Source organism: Eptesicus fuscus, chromosome 18 (assembly GCF_027574615.1).
Source record: "Eptesicus fuscus isolate TK198812 chromosome 18, DD_ASM_mEF_20220401, whole genome shotgun sequence".
NCBI lineage: Eukaryota > Metazoa > Chordata > Mammalia > Chiroptera > Vespertilionidae > Eptesicus > Eptesicus fuscus.
In genome coordinates, this window is record NC_072490.1 from 32,295,549 (window position 1) to 32,316,082 (window position 20,534).

General features: G+C 47.6%; 1 protein-coding gene across 1 annotated transcript; it reads left to right on the plus strand.

Moving 5' to 3' along the window:
* The first annotated feature begins 37 nt into the window (after positions 1-37).
* On the plus strand, positions 38-19,344 carry TRIM42 (tripartite motif containing 42). Its single transcript, XM_008152599.3, has 5 exons — positions 38-492; positions 4,424-5,124; positions 8,741-9,564; positions 14,098-14,322; positions 19,090-19,344. The coding sequence occupies exons 1-5, from the start codon at positions 152-154 to the stop codon at positions 19,174-19,176; spliced, it is 2,178 nt and encodes a 725-aa protein (XP_008150821.1). The 5' UTR covers positions 38-151; the 3' UTR covers positions 19,177-19,344.
* The last annotated feature ends 1,190 nt before the right edge of the window (positions 19,345-20,534 follow it).

Below are 20,534 nucleotides of genomic sequence, written 5' to 3' on the forward strand. Positions count from 1 at the left end.
CAGCCCAGGAGCTTCCTAGGAAGGACATGGCCTGAGAAGTCCTCATCACAGCCAACCTCTTGCAACCTCCAAGGGGGAGGAGGAGCCCATCCCAGGAGAGCTGACAGCAGGATTCCGGTCGAGGACGGCAGGCGACGGTACTGTAGGAGCCATGGATACGGCTATGTGTGTCTGCTCTCCCTGCTGCACGTGGCAGCGGTGCTGTCCTCGCTTGTGCTCCTGTCTGTGCTGCAAGTTCCTCTTCACCTCCGAGCGGAACTGCACCTGCTTCCCCTGCCCTTACAAGGACGAGCGGAGCTGCCAGTGCTGCCACTGCACCTGCGCCGAGAACCCCAACTGCCACTGGTGCTGCTGCTCCTGGGCCAATGACCCCAACTGCAAGTGCTGCTGCTCGGCCAGCAGCAACGTCAGGTGCTACTACTACGAGAGCCGCTGCTGCCGCAATGTCACCATCACCTTCCGCAAGGGCCGCCTCAGGACCATCCGCATTTCGTAAGTGCTGGGCACCCCAGGTGGGCCGCACTGGCTCAGAAAACTAGGGGGGGGGACAGGGGGGACCCTGCTGGCTGTGGAGTCCACAGGGCAGGCCAGTGCCCCTGCCCCACGTCCATTCCTCTCTCTGAAAGAAGGAGACCAAGAATTTTGTAAAATTAAGTGTGTCCTCAACAGCTCTGGACCACCTATAGACTTGAGTTTCAAATCCACACTCCATCGTCCACACTGAGCACCAGCTCTCCTGAGCGTCACTCTCTCACCTGAGGGTCACTCTGTCGCCTGTGCAAAACAGGAACAACTAGAACTCCGTGCGTAAGCAGCTTGCCAGGCACTGCCTGTGTGACCCCACGTAACCCTCGTCCTGTGCTCACCCTACCTCATGCCTCTGAGAAGTCTGAGGAAAGCGAGCCTCTGAGAGGGTAAGTTGCCCGGGATCATACAGCCAGCCAGATGCACTCAGGATTTGAACCCAGCGTCTGTGTATTCTTAATTTTAAAATGCACTACTGTAAAACGGAGAGAATACATGCCATGCTTCATGGGCATGAGGATGAATGTATGTGCTTTGTAATCATGTGCCCTACAAATATAAATTGCTCTTCCTCTTCCTCCTCTGAACTCTTGGCATCTGCAACACTTATTGGAAAAGCAATCCCTTTCACAGGGCGCTGCTGACCCATGGCCTATAGACAGACCCAGGCAGTTGTGTATTCCCGCCAGCCTTCTCTTTGCTCCTATCCAGAGGGCATGCCACTGAGGGTCGCAATCACTCTTTGGGGACATTAAGCCTCTGTATCAGGCATTGAATATCTTTCTCTTGCTCCAACCAAACCAGTCTTTTTATGTCACACATGAGGGGAGTCTGGAGTGCCAGAGACAGACTTCTTAGAGGCATAAGTTCGAAGTTTGGTGCTATGACAGGATTTGGAGAGGCAGGTTTGAAACCTTACAAGGTCAGAAAAGCACATCTGTGAGCAAAGGTTCAGTGAATTTGGGGGCAAACATGATCCTTCTTGCATGTAAGCACTTAGTAGATGGCTAATGAACGTTACTCTCTGCTTGTGGACCTCTAGCGTCTGGTCCTTGCATGAATAACGAACCCAGAAACGGGGGTGCAGAAGTTCTAAGGTGTAGTGTCCACACCTCTCTCTCCTCTCAACTGCCCCATTTTCTGTGCATCAGCCAGGAGAGGCCCTGAGCCCATTTCAACAGAGGAGGGATGACACGGGTGCTTTGGGAAGATGCCTTAGGTCAGTAGCTCCCAAACTTTGCTTTGCATTGGAAGCCCTAGGAATCTTTTTATAAAATAGTGATGCCTGGACCCCATCCCCAGACATTCTGATTTTATTGGTCTGGAGTACCACCTGGGCATCAGAATATTATAAGTTCCCACTCCACCCCCAATGATTCTACCATGCAGAATGGCCTGGATGGTATAAGGAGGGAAGTCAGGAGACTTACAGGTGATACAAAGAGAACCCAGATGCGAGAACAGGCTTGAATTTGGGAGAGGGAGAAAGCCATGCAGAGGAGCAGAGGCTGGATGTCTCAACCAGAAGGGTAAGACTGCTGGGCTAGATGATGGTGTGGGCACGAGATCCCTGTTCCTGAATGCCCATGTCTATGCCTGAGGCTTTCAGAAGAGGGTCAGAGTTGCTATTACAAGTGTCAGGAGATCAGCTCTTGGTGCACGGAAGTATGTCTTCCATCTGGCCTCTTTCCTGGTTTCTGGACCACCATCTCCCTGGCCCTCACCACTACTTACTGCTCAGCATCTTGCTCATCTCACCCCATTCTGGTTCATCCATCCCTCTCTGCCTTACTCATTCCTTTTTCACCTCCACCCCAGCTCCCTGGACCCTTTACCACCTGTCTCTTGGCTCCTCTCTCTTTTCTCTTACCCCAACAACACCTTCCCTCCCTTCTTTCTGATTTGTAATGCTGTCTCCCTTTACATTACATCTCGATTCTCAGAGCCACCTTATCAAATTAGAGAGGTCCATCCAGCTAACAGGTGTACAATAGAACTGTTCCTCCAGGTGACCCCTTCAGGACCGGGCAGGAGGCTGGGAAGGCAGAGAGGAAACATGACTGAGAATATTGAGGCCTGCATGCCTGGAGCCCAGCATCCAAATCCTAAGGGAGGAGCTTTCCAGGTGCCTGAGTGTCCACAAGGGGCACTCTCTGTCACCACAGGGCCACTCATTCCAGACCACTTGAATAGCAACTTTGATTGTCTGGGATCTGAGATATAGGTCCCTGGCCAAGGGAATGGGGAAGGAGATAGGGGCTTAGAGGGACGACAAGAAGGCCAAAGCAGAAGAGAACACACTCACAATGTCAGGATCAATACCCAAACCTCTCTAACGTAAACAGAGGAAAAGGAATAGAAACAGTCACAAATTGTTTATCTGCTGATACCTCCGTCCCCACAGCGAATTCACTTATTTTCATAAACTGCTTTTCCCCAATTTGCACTTGAATTTTACAAGTAAGCTTTTACTTTGTCCAGAATTCTTACAATACATGAAATCAGCCTCAGATGTTAGACAAATAAAACACACACACACACACACAACACACACACACACACACACACAAACAGTACAAACACATACTTTCATGGTCCTGCTCATTGCTCTTCTCTGCTGTGGACATCGGCTGGCTAGTACCAGAGGGTGGTAATTGCAGTGGCCACATCTGTGGAATGTTGTTTAGTAGGCACCAGCAGTTAAGCACTTACCATCGATTAGCTCATGCAGACTTTGTAAAATTCCCACAAAAGAAGTAGGATTGTGAGCCTCAATTTACAGATGAGGAAACTGAGAATGAGAGAGGTTAAGATGTACCTCTACTGTAGTGCATTCTATCACGTGCAATCCGCCCAGATCCTTAATTCTCAAAGATGTACCTCTACTCTGGTGCATTCTATCACATGCAATCCGCCCAGATCCTTAATTCTCAAAGATGTACCTCTACTCTGGTGCATTCTATCACGTGCAATCCGCCCAGATCCTTAATTCTTACTCGCCCAGTGGTGAGACACCAGGTTTTAGGCTTCGCTCAAACACTGACCTCCCGGTCTCCTGGGAAGGACACTTTCCCCATCCTCTTTGTGTTCCATCCTACACAATAATGATGGTGTCAATGCCCTCCAGGCAAAACCCACCAACAACGCACCTGTAGTTGGACAACACTGGATTCATTGCCTCGTGGCAACAAGTGAGAACATGCACCATGGCTAAGTGTGAGGTGTCTCAATAAGTTATTACAGGTTCACGTTAAGTGAGGGTGCAGGGATGAATCTGCTGTTGGGTAGATTAATAAATCTCGTCTAGAAGGTGGAAAGAACAAAGGGAGCCTAAGGCTGCAACTGGTGCAAAAGCAGCGGTCCCTCCCATTAGCCAGGAGAGGGGATGCTGGGTACTTGTGTGGTTTGGATAATGTTCTTGCTCTTGTCCGAATTCAAAGATGATGAATTCTTGTGGTCTGGTGTGTGCTTTGTTTCATCAGCGTCCCAGAATGGCCTTGCCTGGTGCTGGTGTTCTGGGATATTGTTATGACCACAGAACATCGGAGTGGGCTGATACTTTCCAAGGCTTTTCTCTTGCTCAAAATTAACAAGTACTTGCTGAGTTCAGGGCTTCTCTCGGGTCTTGCAGGTACTCCAATTCAACTGTAATCCTCAAGGAACCCCCTAGTGGGTACTAATTTCATAGTGAGGAAACAGGCAGAGACAGGTTCATTGACTTTTCCGAGGTCACCCCGCTTAAACACAGTGGAGGCAGGTTTAGAACCCCGACAGCCTGGCACCGAGCCCGTGCTCCTCGCCATCCCACGGGCCTGCCTCTGCCGCTTTCCAAGGTGGAGAAAGGGAGCAAGCCCCGGTGCCCGCATCCTGAAGCCCTCCGTGTGTTTGCTTCTTTCAGCTCCAAAACCGCCCTGCGCATCGGGAGCAGCGATACCCAGTTGGATGAGATAAAGCCGGTCACGTCGGGGAAGAGCCACCTGGTCGACCATCTCTTGTGTCCCATGTGCAACCGGCTGCGCCTGCATTCCTTCATGCTGCCCTGCAACCACAGCCTGTGCGAGAAGTGCCTGCGGCAGCTGCAGAAGCACGCAGAGGTCACTGAGAACTTCTTCATCATCATCTGCCCGGTGTGCAGCCGCTCGCACTGCATGCCCTACAGCCACAAGATGCAGCTGCCCGAGAACTACCTGCACGGGCGCCTCACCAAGCGCTACATGCAGGAGCACGGCTACCTCAAGTGGCGCTTTGACCGCTCCACCGGGCCCATCCTCTGCCAGGTCTGCCGCAGCCGGCGCATCGCCTACAAGCGCTGCATCACCTGCCGCCTCAACCTGTGCAACGACTGCCTCAAGACCTTCCACTCGGACGCGGCCATGCAGGACCACGTCTTCGTGGACACCAGCACCGACGACCAGGACGAGAAGATCTGCATCCACCACCCGTCCAGCCGCATCATCGAGTACTGCCGCAGCGACAACCAGCTGCTCTGCCACTTCTGCAAGATCTCCTTACACAACGGCCACGACACAATCAGCCTCATCGACGCCTGCTCCGAGAGGTCCGCCGCACTCTTCAGCGCCATTGCCAAGTTCAAAGCAGGTTCTGGTCCCCTTCTCTCCCCTCCAGAATGGCACTGACCTAGGCTGCGCCATTGGCTTGGTGCCCATCCCTGGTAACTACCACCAGCCAGTTAACCTTCCTGTGCCTTGGTTTTCTCATCTATAAAATAGGGATAAATAGTAATACCTCCCTCATGGTGAGATTATGAGGATTAAATAAAAAAAATTTTTTTAAGGAAAAAGGAAGGAAAGGAAGGAAGGAAGGAAGGAAGGAAGGAAGGAAGGAAGGAAGGAAGGAAGGAAGAAAGAGGAGGAAAAAAACAATCTGACACACAAGGAATCCATAAAGATTCTATAATCCTAGATATGACCTTGGTGACCTTGGGCCCTATTTTCCCCCTTGAAAAACGGAGAGTTTGATCCTCTGGTGTCCTGAAGTTCTGTGAGCCTTTCTAAGGTGTTTTGTCACTAGGATTCAAACTTGTTCTTAAGGACTCAATTCACTTCCTGAGGAGATGCCATACATAGGCATTTTAAACAGATCTCCATGGATATTCAAAAGCCGGTGATCCGAGGACACCATTTGAGAAACTCTGGGCCCTGGAGAGAAGTTCAGTGTCTGAAGCTGTGGTGTCACCCCAGCTACACACTGGCACTGCCCGGGGAGCCTTACTAACTAGGACCAGCAGCAGTAGCGTGTCTCGGGAGCTGGGGAGACATCACCCCATCCCGTCTACATGGGAATCTGCATTCTTATCAGGATCCCCAGGAGATTCCCTGCATTAGTTCGAAACTTAGCTGCAAACTTCCTCCCCTGAATTCCTGAGCCCCAAATTAGGCCACTTTAGAATCTCAGCAGGTGAGGCCGAGAGGCAGAGTGGTTTTTACAGTTCCCCAGGTGGTTCTGGTGCTCACAGAGGGCTGAGAACCACAGCTGGAGCAACGGAAAGCACAGGCTTTGGAGTTAGACAAAAATTAGGGACAGCCCTCATTTCTCCCATTTACTTGCTGTGTGACACTGGACAGTCACTTAACCTCCCTGAGCCTTCGTTTCCTCATCTATAAATGGGAACAATATCTTCCTGGTAGAAAGATGTGTAATATATCATAACTAGCGTTCCCGTTGCAGGAAAAATCCTGCAATAGGGTTTCCTGCTGCACTATATCCCGCCCCGCCTCCGCTCCTCCTTTGTCCCCCGGCCCGCCTTCTCCGCCAGCCTGCCCCGCTCTCCTTCCTTCTCCCCCGGCCCCGCCTCCTCTCCTCCCTTCTCCTCCCCCCGGCTTGCTTGCTTCTCCGCAGCTTTGCTCCCTTCAGCATCTCTTGGCTTCTTTCTACGCTGTCTTGATATGCAAATTAGCCGCCATCTTTGTTGGGGTAATTTGCATACTCGTCCTGATTGGTTGGTGGGCGTGGCTTGGTTGATGGGCATGGCTTGGGCGTAGCGAAGGTGCGGTCGATTTGCATATTTGTCTATTATTAGGTAGGATATGTGGATATGATCCATAATTTGTGTAATGTGTGGATCTGGCACATAAAAACGTCTAATTTAAAATAATAGCTACATTAAGTATATTGCCTGAAAGAGACCTTGACTGGACTTTTCTCTAAGACCAGCTCTTGCAAAGCTGTCATATTTGTAAGGGGGAGGGGTGCTTCCAGCCTCCTCCTGCCTCCTCCTTCCTCCTCTCCTGGCGCTGCCTCTTTCCCTTCCTCTATGAAACTTTTATCCTGCCTCTCGGGACTTTGCTCTACTAAAACTTAACTAATCCCTAATAAAGCAAGAAGTGTCCTATCCAGGTATCGTTGACAGTGAGTAACTATTGAATAGTTAAATAAATTAATGCGTAAAGTGGAATTTCAGTTGCCATAAGTCACAGGAGGGCTTGCATTGGGGAGGGCAGGGGGCATTCCTCAGCACCCTGCCAGCACACCCTGATAGTTTCCTGTTCGCCCCCATCTGCTTCACCACCTCATTCTTTCTGGTCCAGTGTGAGGCAGGAGGTGGGCAAAGAAAATGGGGACTTCAGGAAGTAGGTCAGAGGGTAACAGTGCTGATATCCTCTCTCTCCCCTCCCCACACACACACACACATACACACACACACACAAAATGTTAGAACATGGGACATAATGGCTTTCACTCAACCAATACCTTTTAAGCACCTCTACGCATCCTGGTCATAGTAGTAACCAAGACAGCCCTCGGCCCTGTCCTCATGGTCTGACAGAACTCCAGGGTTTCTCTTGCTCAAATGCATATCTTTGTGACAATGACCACCACCCACGAAGGTCCATGACTATGTTAAGAACCAAGTCCATAGACCCATGACTATGTTAAGAACCAAGTGCAAAAAAGACTTATCACCCCACTCCTGAGTACAATTTGGTGAGGATTGCAGCTCATCGATTCACTGCAGAGGTGGCCCTTTAAGGGAAGGGGCTTACTTTGGAATAGGCCACGTGTCTTCAAGTCACCACCTAATGCCCAAGACCCTATGAAGCTAGCAAAGGTGCCCATTTCACAGGTAGAGACATGCTACGTGCCCTCCTGGGCTGCAGTATCATTGGATTTATGAGTGCCCTGCACATCCATGTCCTCTCATATGCATATCTGTAATCCTAATGCCTAGGAAGGCATGTGCCATGGACCAGGTGTCCAGTCAGTGTTTGTTGAATGACTAAGTGAACTTAAAATCCAAATACCATGTACGAGGATGCAGGATGAACTGGGTTCTCCTTAAAGTGTAACAGCAGACCCTTTATGGAAAGGAAGTGGGGGAAAGGCAAGAGAGGGAGCCCAGCTGAATCCGAGGGAGTAGAGTCCCCCAGCAGAGAAAAAGGGCGTGTGAAAGAGCAGCCCTGTCCAGTTGTCTAGGGTTGCATTTTTGGTGAATGAGGCAGGGCAACATTTAGAAGCAGTCACCAGAAATGCAGTCCTTTCTCTTACCCCTGCAAAAGCTTAGCCTTCACACAGGGAATACCAGTCACTTCGTGATGTCACATCTTCTCAAGTCCAATTTTCTGACAAGAGAAGTCTGGTGAAAATTAGTAGCAAGGATGGCCTTGAACTTCCAACTTCATACTCAAGGCCACAGGGAAGTGTGCCGGGGAAGGGTGATTGTGATATCTAAGGGAAGTACTAGAGAAGGAGGAAGAGAGGAGTATACTGTGGGAGGCCAAGTGCATTTTATAAATCGTTTTATGAAATGCGTTCTGGTGTGTTTCAGCCCAGCTACAAGTGCCTTCCCTGCCTCCCCACCCACTGCCTTGTAGTCCAAGGTAATTTGCTCCAGTTTACTACACTGTTAACAGTGGTTCTCAACCTTTCTAATGCCGCGACCCTTTAATACAGTTCCCCAGGTTGTGGTGACCCCCAACCATAAAATTATTTTCGTTGCTACTCCATAACTGTAATTTTGCTACTGTTATGAATCGTAATGTAAATATCTGTGTTTTCCGATGGTCTTAGGCGACCCTGCGAGCGGTTCTCAACCTGTCAGGTTTTTGGTTAATTTTATGGTTGGGGGTCACCACAACCTGAGGAACTGTATTAAAGGGCCGCGGCATTAGAAAGGTTGAGAACCACTGTACTACAGGCTTTCACATCTGGGGAGATGAAAACTTTAACTGAAGTAACTAACTTGGTTGTTTTGCAGTCCGATATGAAATTGATAATGACCTTATGGAGTTCAACATTTTAAAAGGCAGCTTTAAAGCGGACAAGGAGGCGAAGCGAAAAGAGATCAGAAATGGATTTCTCAAGCTACGCAGCATCCTACAGGAAAAGGAGAAACTGATCATGGAGCAGGTAGAGAATCTGGAAGTGTCCAGGCAGAAGGAGATTGAAAAATATGTGTACGTCACATCCACGAAAGTGAATGAAATGGACGGCCTGATCGCCTACTCCAAGGAAGCTCTCAAGGAGACAGGCCAAGTGGCGTTCCTGCAGTCCGCCAAGATTCTGGTGGAGCAGATCGAGGACGGCATCCAGAGCACCTACAGGCCCGACCCACAGCTCCGGCTACACTCCTTGCACTGCCTGCCCTTGGACTTTGCTGAGCTCTCCAATGCCATCCATGAGCTCTTCCCCATGGGACCCAAGAAGGTATCCTCCTCAGGGGATTCCCTGCCCTCCCCCTACCCCACACACTCAGAAATGATGATTGCCAGGAAGGTCACGTTCAGCACCCACAGCTTGGGCAACCAGCAGATATACCAGCGGAGCTCCTCCTTATTGTCCTTCAAAACCACCGGGGGAGAGAAGGTCAAGGTGGGTCTGGAGGCCTATGGGCGAGCGCAGTCCACCGCACCTGCCAAAACCACAGATGGCCTCTACACCTACTGGAGTGCAGGGGCAGAAAACCAGTCTCTGCAGAACAGCGGCAGCTTCCACAACTGGTACTCGTTCAACGACTGCGCTGTGAAAACCCCAGGCCCCATTGTTATCTACCAGACTCTGGTGTATCCAAGAGCTGCCAAGGTGAGAAAGAAGCTCTGGGCTCTGTGGGGAAGGTGAGAGGGTGTGGGGTGCGGGATGGACGTGGGTAGTCATTACTGCTTTGACCTCTGGGGTCTGGTCACTCAGATCGGCGCCTCTGGACTCTTTGTGGTCAGCTCATTCAAGAGGGATACGTTTCTGAAATCTAAGCAGCCCAAGACTGGCTTAAAGCAAACAATGTAATTAACTCATAGTGAGAAATATATCTGAAAGCCCAAATCCCACTTCAACAGCAGCTTCTCTATTGAAAGAGAACCCAAGGCCAGAAGCAAAATAATTTGAACAGACGGCTTGGAAAGTGTAGTATTTCCTAGAGGAAGGCCTGTAATAGTAGAGGGAGCCAGAAATTGGGATTAGAACTGCAGGTTCCATTACCTATCAGCTATAATTCCTCTAAACTGCTACCATTCCTAAAGAAAATACCCAGACTCAGCATGATTTGGAAAGACTGGAGGATAATCCCCACTGGCATTCCAATTCTTATCTTGTAAGATTCAACTTTTTTTGTGGGGAGTAGAGGGGTGGATCTCTCACAGACTCTGCAACAGCCGTCATCTGGCTTCAGGGTCATGACCTCTACTTGATTCTCTTGGCCTAACTTAGACAAATAGCCTTTCCTTGTTAAATTCCTTTCAAATCCCGCTGGACCTAAATTGAACTGTTTGTAGAATACTCTGTTAGAGTTCAGGGAAGAAAAAAAAAAAATTATTAACATGAAACTAGATATTCTATTAGAGCGTATCTTCTCTCGTCTTAGGGTTCCCTACAAGGACATCTCCAAGGCCAGCCCATGGCCTGCTTCCCTGTGGCAGAGCTCATCCTTTGCCCCCATAATCTGAGAACACTTCCAAATCCTTGAAGTCTAAACTAGGAGTGCTCAAATATGAATGCGCACTTGGGTACCTTGATAAAATGCAGGTTCTGTCTCGGTGGGTCTCAGTGGGGCCTGAGATTCCTCATTTCTAACAAACATTTAGGTGTTGCCATTGTTGCCGATCTGCAGGCCATGCTTTGTAAAAGGGCCTTAAAACAATAACATGAAAGCCAGACACAAGCCAAGCTTTCCTTTTCCTCTCCCCTGAGGCATCATAGTCTATGTTTTGGAGTCTATAATTGATACTAAGCATGATCATATGCTGCAACATGGAACATACCCTCCCATAAGCCATCAGACAAAGCCAAGTATTTCTGCCCTTCACATAAGAGATACAAGTGAGCAGCTAAACCTACATTTCCAAATGGTACTAGATCAGCAAAGCCTGCTGTGTATGCGACATTAGCTCGGGAATGACGTTAGGTCTCATCCCCACACAACTCAGACCTCTTAGGAGGTTGGCAGGATCTTGCCCCAGAAGGAAAGGACTGGTGATGTCTGCTCTCTGCTTGGGCTTGGAGAACAGTCAGTCACTCCATGCCACCTATTAGTGGACCCTGAATGATCTCAAGAAAGGAGCCTAACCTGGCCAATGTGGTTCAGTTGGTTGGGTGTTGTCCCATGCACTGATAGGTCACCAGCTCAATTCCCGGTCAGGCCGCATGCCCAGGTTGTGGGCTTGATGCCCAGTAGGGCATGTGCAGGAGACAGCTGATCAATGGTTCTCTCTCATCAATGTTTCTCTCTCTCTCCTTCTCCCTCTCTAAATATATACACGCACGAGTGGGCACATGCACACACACACACACACACACACACACACACACATTATATAATAAAAGGGTAATATGCAAATTGATGGAATAGTGGAACGACCGGTCACTATGATGCACACTGACCACCAGGGGGCAGACATCATTGCAGGAGCTATCCCTAGTCCTCAGGCCCCAATTGCCCGATCGAAGCCTGTCAGCCAGCCTCTCAGTCCCTTCCCCAGGCCTGCAGGCTCTGATTGCCCGATTGCGAACGGGGAACCAGGGGTGGGTGGCGGCAGGGGCTGGGGCTAGCTGCCAGCAGCCGGGGAAGATGGCCCTGATTGCAGGCCAGGCCTAGGGACCATACCCATGCATGAATTTTGTGTGCTGGGCCTCTAGTATATACACTTCTGATATATATATACTAGAGGCCTGGTGCATGAAATTCGTGCATGGGTGGTGGATCCCTCAGCCCAACCTGCACCCTCTCATAATCCGGGACCCCTCAGGGGATGTCTGACTGCTGGTATAGGTACATATTGACAAGTTATATATCCCTGCAGGATAGGGCCTAAACCGGCAGTCGGACATCCCTCTTGCAACCCAGGACCACTAGCTCCTAACTACTCGCCTGCCTGCCTGCCTGATTGCCCCTAACCACTCTGCCTGCTTACCTGATTGCCCCTAACCACTCTGCCTGCTTACCTGATCACCCCTAACCACCTTTGCCTGTCTGCTTCATCACCCCTAACCACTATGCCTGTCTGCCTGATCGCCCCTAACCACTCGCCTCCCTGCCTGATTGCCCCTAACTGCTTGCCTGCCTGCCTGGTCATCCCTAACCACCTCTGCCTCGGTCCCGCCACCACGGCTTTATCTGGAAGGATGTCCGGAATGACGTCCAGAAGGTCGTTCGGCTATCTGGTCTAATTAGCATATTATGCTTTTATTATTATAGATTATTATAGATATATTTTTAATTCTAAAGTTTAAAAAAAAAGAAAGGAGCCTACACAGGAAAACCTAGTCAAGTCATAAGCTGTCAAGAGAGTGGTATTTGATGGAAAAATATCCTTGATCCCTATGTTAGGATCATGGAATGGAATTCACACAGAAATCATAGTGCTCAGTAATGCAGAAGATGAAATCTCTCAAATGATGGTTGACTAACAGACAGTTTAGGCTTTTGGCATAGAAAGTATTCTTAAAATTTGAGTTATAACTTGTCAATATGTGCCTTAAAAATCCTAAGGAGTTTTTATAAAACTCAATTTTACTTCTAGAAATTCCTCCCAAGGAAATGATTAAAAATTCAGATCAAGATTTATGCCCAAACGTGTTTATTGCACCATTATTTATTAAAGGATAAAATTAGAAACAACCTAAATGTTCAACTATAGAAGGTCTAAATCATTTGTGGGGCAGTTATTAAAATGGTGCTTTACTAAATTTTTAATGAAGCAAGGAAATATATAATAAGTGATATAAAGCAGGAATCAAAGCAATATAATCCAAATTATATGTATTTCTGTGTTTGTATATATTCCAAAATTGGAGAGAAATACTAATTAATTATTAATTGAATTGTGATTATATGTAATATTTATTTTCTTCCCTTATAACTTTTCTGTATTTTCTAAGTATTTCACAGTGAGTACATTTATCTTGATAAGCATAAAAATAACTTTCATTAAGTTTTAAAAGCAAGTATAAAAAAAAAAAACACGTCATAGACACAGACGGTAGTATGGTGATTACCCGAGAGAAAGGGGGTAGGGGGGAGATAGAAAATAAATGGTGATGGAAGGAAACTTCATTTTGGCATTTTCTGTTCTTGAAACACAATATAATATACAGATGATGTGTTATAGAATTGTACACTTGAGATCTGTATAATTTTTTTAATCAATGTCACCCCAATAAATTTAATAAAAGTTTATAAATGAATAGATAAAAAAAGAAGAGACTCCAGAGAACTCTCTTGCCCCCTCTGCCATGTGAGGACACAGGGAGAGAGAGGGTGTCTATGACCCTGGAAATAGGTCCTCACCAGACACTGAATCTGTAGGTGCCTGGATCTTGGACTTTTAGCCTCCAGATCTGTGAGAAATAAATGTCTGTGTTTGTTTTTTATTTTTTAAGAGTAATTATAAATTAATTTTATAAATATTATAACATTTATTAAAACGTAAATAAAGCATGCAACATCTATTTAAAAATACAGTTATTATAAAATATTTAAATGCCAGGTACAATCTGCTAATTGACACTTGTTAATATATCTCTTCCCAAGGGTTAATATTTTATGCTTTGAGAATGAACATATACCCTCCATTGCTTAAATAAGTCAGTTCACCTCTGTGGGACTCCGTGTATTTTTGGTATATAAAATAGAGGGTTGGAATATATACACTTTTCATCTTCTAGGATTCTGTGCTTCCTTTGGAATTTGCTAAAAAGTAATGTTTCTGAGCCTCAACTGTAAAATGGGATAATAAAATCTCCCTTCCAGAGGGTTGTGAGGACGAAGTGAGTTAAGAATGCCTGACACGATCTGATGCATGATGGGTGTGTAATAAATGGTAGTTACTAGTACCCTGATTAGTGGTGTTAGGAGGACTACGGTCACCTCCATGATGACTGACAGGAACAGAACTCAGAAGAATATCTTTCTGTTCTTGAAACACATCACAAGCTCCTGTCAGGCCTCATAACACAGCCGTTCAATACTGCTGCACAAGGTCTAATTCGAAGTCAGCAGCTAGAGGAGGTGGGGCCAGCTTAAACTCCCCCCACAGATAGTCACTGACACAAATCTTTATGGGAAAGAAAGCTGAAAGGTGTGTGCTAGGACCACACCCACATCACATGTTCATTTCTTCATAGGTTTACTGGACATGCCCAACAGAAGACGTGGACTCTTTTGAGATGGAATTCTATGAAGTCATTTGTTCCCCTCCAAACAATGTGCGGACAGAGCTCTGTGGACAAATCCGGGACATAACACAGCAGAGTCTGGAGCTGCACAACCTGACCCCCAACACCGAGTATCTGTTTAAAGTCAGAGCCATCAATGATAGTGGCCCTGGCCAATGGAGTGACATCTGCAAGGTACTGTGCACATTCATTTCAGACAGATTTTCATTGTAAGCTCTGGCTGCAGGTCTGTTAGGATGATCATACCACAGAACCCACCCTGTGACTGCCCCCTCTAATCCCAGAAAACCTATTAACTCAAGGCCTCAACTGACTTTGCAAATGTGGCCTAAGAATCAGTTTGATTAAAAAAAAAAAAAAAAAAAACATTTGTGCTAGGCACTGTGTTAGGTTGTAGAGATTCAGAGGAAAATAAGACATAATCCTTGCCTTCAGAGTCTAGTAAACAGAGCCATGGTGTGAGAAGGACAAAAAAAAAAGTTACCTGTTAGCCCTGGTGGTGACTGAAAGTCAGGATTAGGTGTCAGATTTAACAAATACAAATACAGGATGCCCAATTACAGTTGAAACTCAGGCAAACGACAAATATTTTTGGTATCTGTATATTCAGATATAGATATGCTAAAAAAAAAAATTCACTTGCTGCTTAGCTGCAAGTCAAGGAAAGCCACTGAAAGGGTCAGGATGGACGCCCCAGAACAAGGTGCCAGGTGATCCCTGCGCTCTTGGTGATGCAAGGCTGGTTCTTCCATAGAGCCCCAGGGACATGCATTCGTGAGTATGATTTTATGGATATTCAGAGGAGGGAAGGAAGACAAATACCAAGACTGTGCAGAGCTATCTTACAGTACAACAATGACAGTATTCTTTGCAGTGTGAGTAGATTATGTTTTCATCGGGAATTTTTTTAAAAGAAAGAGATTAAGTCCATCCATTTCAGCTTTTGAAAAGGGAAATTTATATATATAAATAGAACAAACTGATGTTTGCCAGAGGGGAGGGGAGTTGGAGAACTGCATGAAAAGGGGGAAGGGACGGAGAAGTTACAAAATAGTCACGGGGGGTGTCAAATGCAGCCTAGGAACTACAGTCAGTAACATTGTAAAAACTATGTATGGTGCCAGGTGAGTGCTTGAATTCTCAGGGGGATCACTTTGTAAATTACATAATTGCCTAACCACTCTACTGTATACATGGAACTACTATAATATTGAATGTCAACTGTAATTGAAAAATAACATTTTTTTAAAAGGGAAATTTATAGTACAAAGAGAGGGGAGTCTCATGAGACCACTTCCATCCAGGGCATGCATATGATTCCCAAGGGTACTAGAAGGTCATTGTTTCTCCTCTCTCTCTCTCTCTCTCTCTCTCTCTCTCTCTCTCTCTGACTGGTGACATCCCCTTTCTTTCTGGTCCATTGTTTGCAGAAGAGAATCTGATGGGTTGCTACCTCTAGTGATAAAGGGAAGCAGGAGGTAGAGCGGGGAGAGGAGTCTACCAGTAGCAGGCCTTCTGGGCGGGGCGGCGGGGGGGGGCGGCTCTCTACTCCCTCCTGAGAGCCAGCTCCTGGGGTCATGCTCTGTTTCTGGAGCCCAAGACCCCCATGGGTCCCTCCTTCTCCCCCAGAGGTCAGACGCTCGCATGGGAAGGAAGTGGGAAGGAAAGGCTGTTCCTCCTGCCACACCCCAGCCAGTCACTGTGTCGGTCAGTTGCCCCAGAGCCCTTCTTGTTGCTGCTCTTCTCTCCAGAGCCTGGAACACCCACAGCTGCTACCACGTTTTGCAGCGTGTCCTTCTGACCATGATTTTTCCTTCAATCTAATGTCATCTGCCTTCTCATTTAAAAAAAATTTCCTCAACAATGTCTTGCCCATGAAGAGCACTCAGGGCTGTTACTAATTTTTTTTTTCAGTGTTATCCTCTGACATTTTTATTTTTTAAACATATTTCTGTTGATTTTCAAGAGAGAGGAAGGGAGAGGAGGGCGAGGGAGAGAAACACCAATGAGAGAGAAGCATCTACCAACAGCCTCCTGCATATCCGCTACTGGGGATCAAACCTGCAATCCAGGCATGTGCCCTGACTGGGAATCGAACCAGGGACATGGGACAAAGCTCAACCAACTGAGTCACACCAGCCAGGGCTGCTCTGTCATGTTTAGATCTAGGGACAGAGATGGGGCTGGAAGACTCAAGTGTGTTGGCTTTAAGGAGATGTTTTGTCATCCCCCTTTAACTCCTTGAGAATAGAAGTCATGTCTGATTCATCTGTCTTCCTCCCACTATGCTTACCACAGCACTGTGCACATAGCAGGCTCTTAATGGTTACTGAGTGAATACATGAGTGAAATGTGAGCAAACAAATGGACATATGAATGAATGTCTAAATTAAAGAGTGAAGGAATAAATGGATAGACAAAATTAATAATTACAAAGTAGCAAAAGCTGCCTGAAAGCTCCTAAGTGTCTTATACAATCAGTCAAGAATAACACTCCCCCCTGAAATGGTGTTTATGTGATTAATCTGCACTCCGTGTCTGGGAAGAAAACTCACTGCAATCCTTTTGCTTTTTAACACAATTTCTAAATGAGCAGAGCACTAATTAATGAGGTTTTCTGGAGGCTTCATTTTTACCAGAGTCACAGAGCTACAATATAGATTTTTCCTTCAGAAGTAATTCTTCCTCCCTCTCTGCGATTGTATTAGCATTCCAGGGGAACACTGGCTTCCTTAACATTTGTCATGATTTGCATAAGTAAAGGCTTCAATGGCAAATGAAAATAAGATGGTGTGTTTGAATGACATTTATAAAGCTTCATAAAAGTAATGACTTCAGCTCTTTCCTATAAAATCGAAATATTTTTCCTTTGGCATCAGTTCAGTGCAGGTATTCCTGAAAGGTTTCATTTAAAATGATGTAATGAGGCAGCAGAATCATTGCTTCTCTGAAATGCAATATTTCTATCAGATGTACTTTTGTAAAGGAAGTGAAATAGCACCTTTTGTATTTGATTTTCATAGTCTGGGGCTTGTTGATTTTTTTAAAGGGATTTTATTTGAAGGATGGCACGTGAAGCATGAAAATTAACGTGAACACTTTTTAAAGGTGCCATTTATTGAAGGCAACGCTGTGTCAGATGCTGTCTATTCACGATCACTGATGATCTCAACTACTTGGCAGGTGGGGAGTTACAGCCTCCATTTTACAGAGAAAGAAACCGAGGCTCACAGAGACGGAGTGTCTGGCCTCAGGTAACTCAAAGGAATTGAGTGGGAAGCTAGGTCTCCTCCAAGGCAGTAGCGCGATGCGCCCCCCCCCCCACCTCCCCCGTGAACCATAATCAGCTGCAGGGCAGGCTCCGCCCTGGGGACCTGGCACCTGATTCTGGGAGAATGTCATCGAAGCCAACAGCAATGAGAGCCAGACTTTTATTTCTCTGAGAGGCGAGAACATGCATTGGAAAGAACATTGGACTTGGGCTGATGTACCTGGGCCCAAGCCCCAACGCTGCCAGGCTGCAAGTGCTGTGAGGCCAGGCCCCATGTTGGCCTGACTCGCCCCCCTTGGCCCGCAGTCCCGGCTGTGAGCCTCTAACATCCAAGACCCTGACTGATATTTTTGAAGGAATGGAGAAATGTGTTTGTAGGCAAGTCCTCTGCCCTTTGGCCTCAGTTTCTCCTCCTGCTCTTCCTCTCATCCTCAATGTCCCTGCTGACCACCATCCCCATTTCTGGAAATGGTCTCCTTACTCTGCCTGTCTCCCTCTGACTTCAAATCACAGCCAACTTCCAAGAAGTCTCCCCATGACAAAGGTAACTTTCCATCTATGCACTGGTTTCCTGTTGCTGCTGAAACAAATTAGTGGCTAAAACAACATAAATGCATTTATTATCTGACAGTCTGGAGATCAGAAATCCAAAATGGGCCTTTTTGGGTAAAATCAAGGTGTATTCCTTCTAGAGGCTCTAGGAGAAAATTCATTTTCTTGCCTTTTCCAGCTTTCAGCAATCTCCCACATTCCTTGGTTCAGGGCCTTTCCTCCATTTTTCAAAAACAGCACCGATAAGCTGAGTCCTTCTCACCCTGCCATCTCTCTGGTTCTCGTTTGCCTTAGACCCACCTGATGATCCAGAATAATCTCCCTATCTAAAGGCCAGCTGACTACCAACTTAATTCCCCTTTGCCATGTAACATAACATAGTCACATGTTCTCGGGATTGGGACATGGACATCTTTAAGGGACATTATTCTGCCTACCACAATCTGTAAATCAGATGACTCAGGTTACATCAGATTTGGAGGTAAAAATTCAGACCCAACAATAGTCACAAACTGGCACTGTTCTGGGTCTTTCTTCAGGAAATGCGCCACCCCACCCCCACCCATCCTCTCAAATTCCTTCTCTGTCTGTACTGGGGTTCCCCCACCCCCACCCTGTGTCTGACTTGTGCTGGCACCCTGAGTCTCTGCAGGGCTGCTCCCTCCTTGCTCGCTGCCTTCAGGATGGAACCCCGCCACAGATCAGGGTCTCCTGGCCTTCCTGGGCATCTTACCTGGTTTTCCTAAAAGTCTCGTTCTGGTTTATCCTCTGTCCCTACTGCAGGGGCTGCGGAGGACCCAGAGGGCTGGGCTGGGCTCACAGCCCCAACACTGTCGTCAGCTCCCATTCACACGAGGTGCCTTAAAGAACATGCAACCTAGTCTGTACAATTCCAGTCCCACCACAAATTAGTTGTGGGACTTTAGAAAAGCTACCCAATCCTTCTGAGCCTCAGTTTCTTCATCTATAACATGGAGACGGTGGCACCTGCCTCGTGTGATTGTCATGAGTTGTTAATGAAATGATGTGCGTAGCACCTGGCACACAGCAGGGGCCCAGCCCCGGGGAGCTGCGGTTTCCCGGTGCCTGACGCCATGGCTCTCGGCTTCTGCTTGCAGGTGCAGACACCCGATGGGCATGGGAAGAACCGAGCGAAGTGGGGCCTGCTGAAGAATATCCAGTCTGCCCTCCAGAAGCGCTTCTGAGCCCCCCGCGGAGCAGGCAGCAACGTCAGAGACACACCACAAAATAGACATATAGGCACACACATACGTATATGTATTTTCTCACCACATTCTTCAATGAGGCTGCAAATGATGTTCCAGAACCAGAGCTGTTTCAGCAGGAGTCTTCTAAGAACTAATAAAAGGAAATGCCTGATGCCATGCCTAACTGTTCATTATTATGACACAAAGATACAAAATAGTCAGCAAGTCTCCATGTCACCATTAGCTCAGGTGTGGCCATAAATTCAGAATTCTGTGGTGTTTTGTCCGCAGCACCGCCAGGCTGCCGGTGGTGAAAGGGCGCTCTGTGAGTCAGGCCCTGGGTGTGCATTCTAATGCTAGTCTAACCAGCTTCCAGTGTTTGGACAAGTCACTGATGGGCAGGGAGCTCATTACCTCACCATGCAGTCTATTTCAATATTAAGCAGCCACACTGTTAGAATGTTTTCCCAAATTATTGGGCCTGAACTTGCCTTTCCATAACTTTAATCCCACGGTCTGAGGTCTGCCTCTGAGTCACAAAGACTGAGAACTCCCCCTCTTCTCCCGCTCTACTCCTCTGGGCCCCAGAGCAGAGGAGGAGCAGGGTCCCCTGTGCTAGTCCGAGGCTCCCCTGTGGGCTTTTGAAGCAAGGCACCAAAAGCACGGCAGAGTCACGCGTCAGCTACAGTCCCGCTGAGCTTGTCCTGGCCCTTCAGACAATAGGAAGCCCCCAGCGCTTTTCTAAAAAGTACATTTTATTGATTTTACAGCGAGAAAGGGAGAGAGAGAGAGTTAGAAACATCAATGAGAGAGAAACTTCTATCAACTGCCTCCTGCACGCCCCCTACTGGGGATAGAGCCCACAACCAAGGTTCATGCCCTTGACCAGAATCGAACCAGGGACCCTTTAGTCCACGGGCTGATGCTCTATCCACTGAGCCAAACCAATCAGGGAGCCCCCAGTGTTTCCTGCCTGACAAGGCCCCATCTGCCTGGAATGACCCTCTTTCTAGAGCACACCCCATTTCTGATCTCCTTCAACCACTTCTTCCAGGCTGATTCTCCAGGTGGGGGTGACATGTCCCTCCTCCCCACCCCTTCCCCCAGAGAGACAGGTGTCAGGTATTCCTGCCCATGGTACTCAGGAGTTCTCCTTGTCCCCCGTCTCTAGGCAAAGATGGTGTCTCCTTTATTCTGTCCCAGTGCCGGCTCGGTGGGGCCCACATTGCACGTTGGCACCGGGGAGAAAGGCCCTGGTGCTAGAAGGCAGGCACACACACTGACCCTCCTCTGAACATCCCGCCCACCATGTGTCCGCTTACACAGATGTGGGCGTGAATGCGGAAAGGCGTAGC

Bases quoted from the DNA above. Each gene is read 5' to 3' on its own strand.
- TRIM42 (XM_008152599.3), top strand. From the start codon at position 152: ATGGATACGGCTATGTGTGTCTGCTCTCCCTGCTGCACGTGGCAGCGG. The intron at 493-4,423 runs GTAAGTGCTGGG...TGCTTCTTTCAG, and splicing joins CTCAGGACCATCCGCATTTC to CTCCAAAACCGCCCTGCGCA. The intron at 14,323-19,089 runs GTACTGTGCACA...TTCTGCTTGCAG, and splicing joins AATGGAGTGACATCTGCAAG to GTGCAGACACCCGATGGGCA.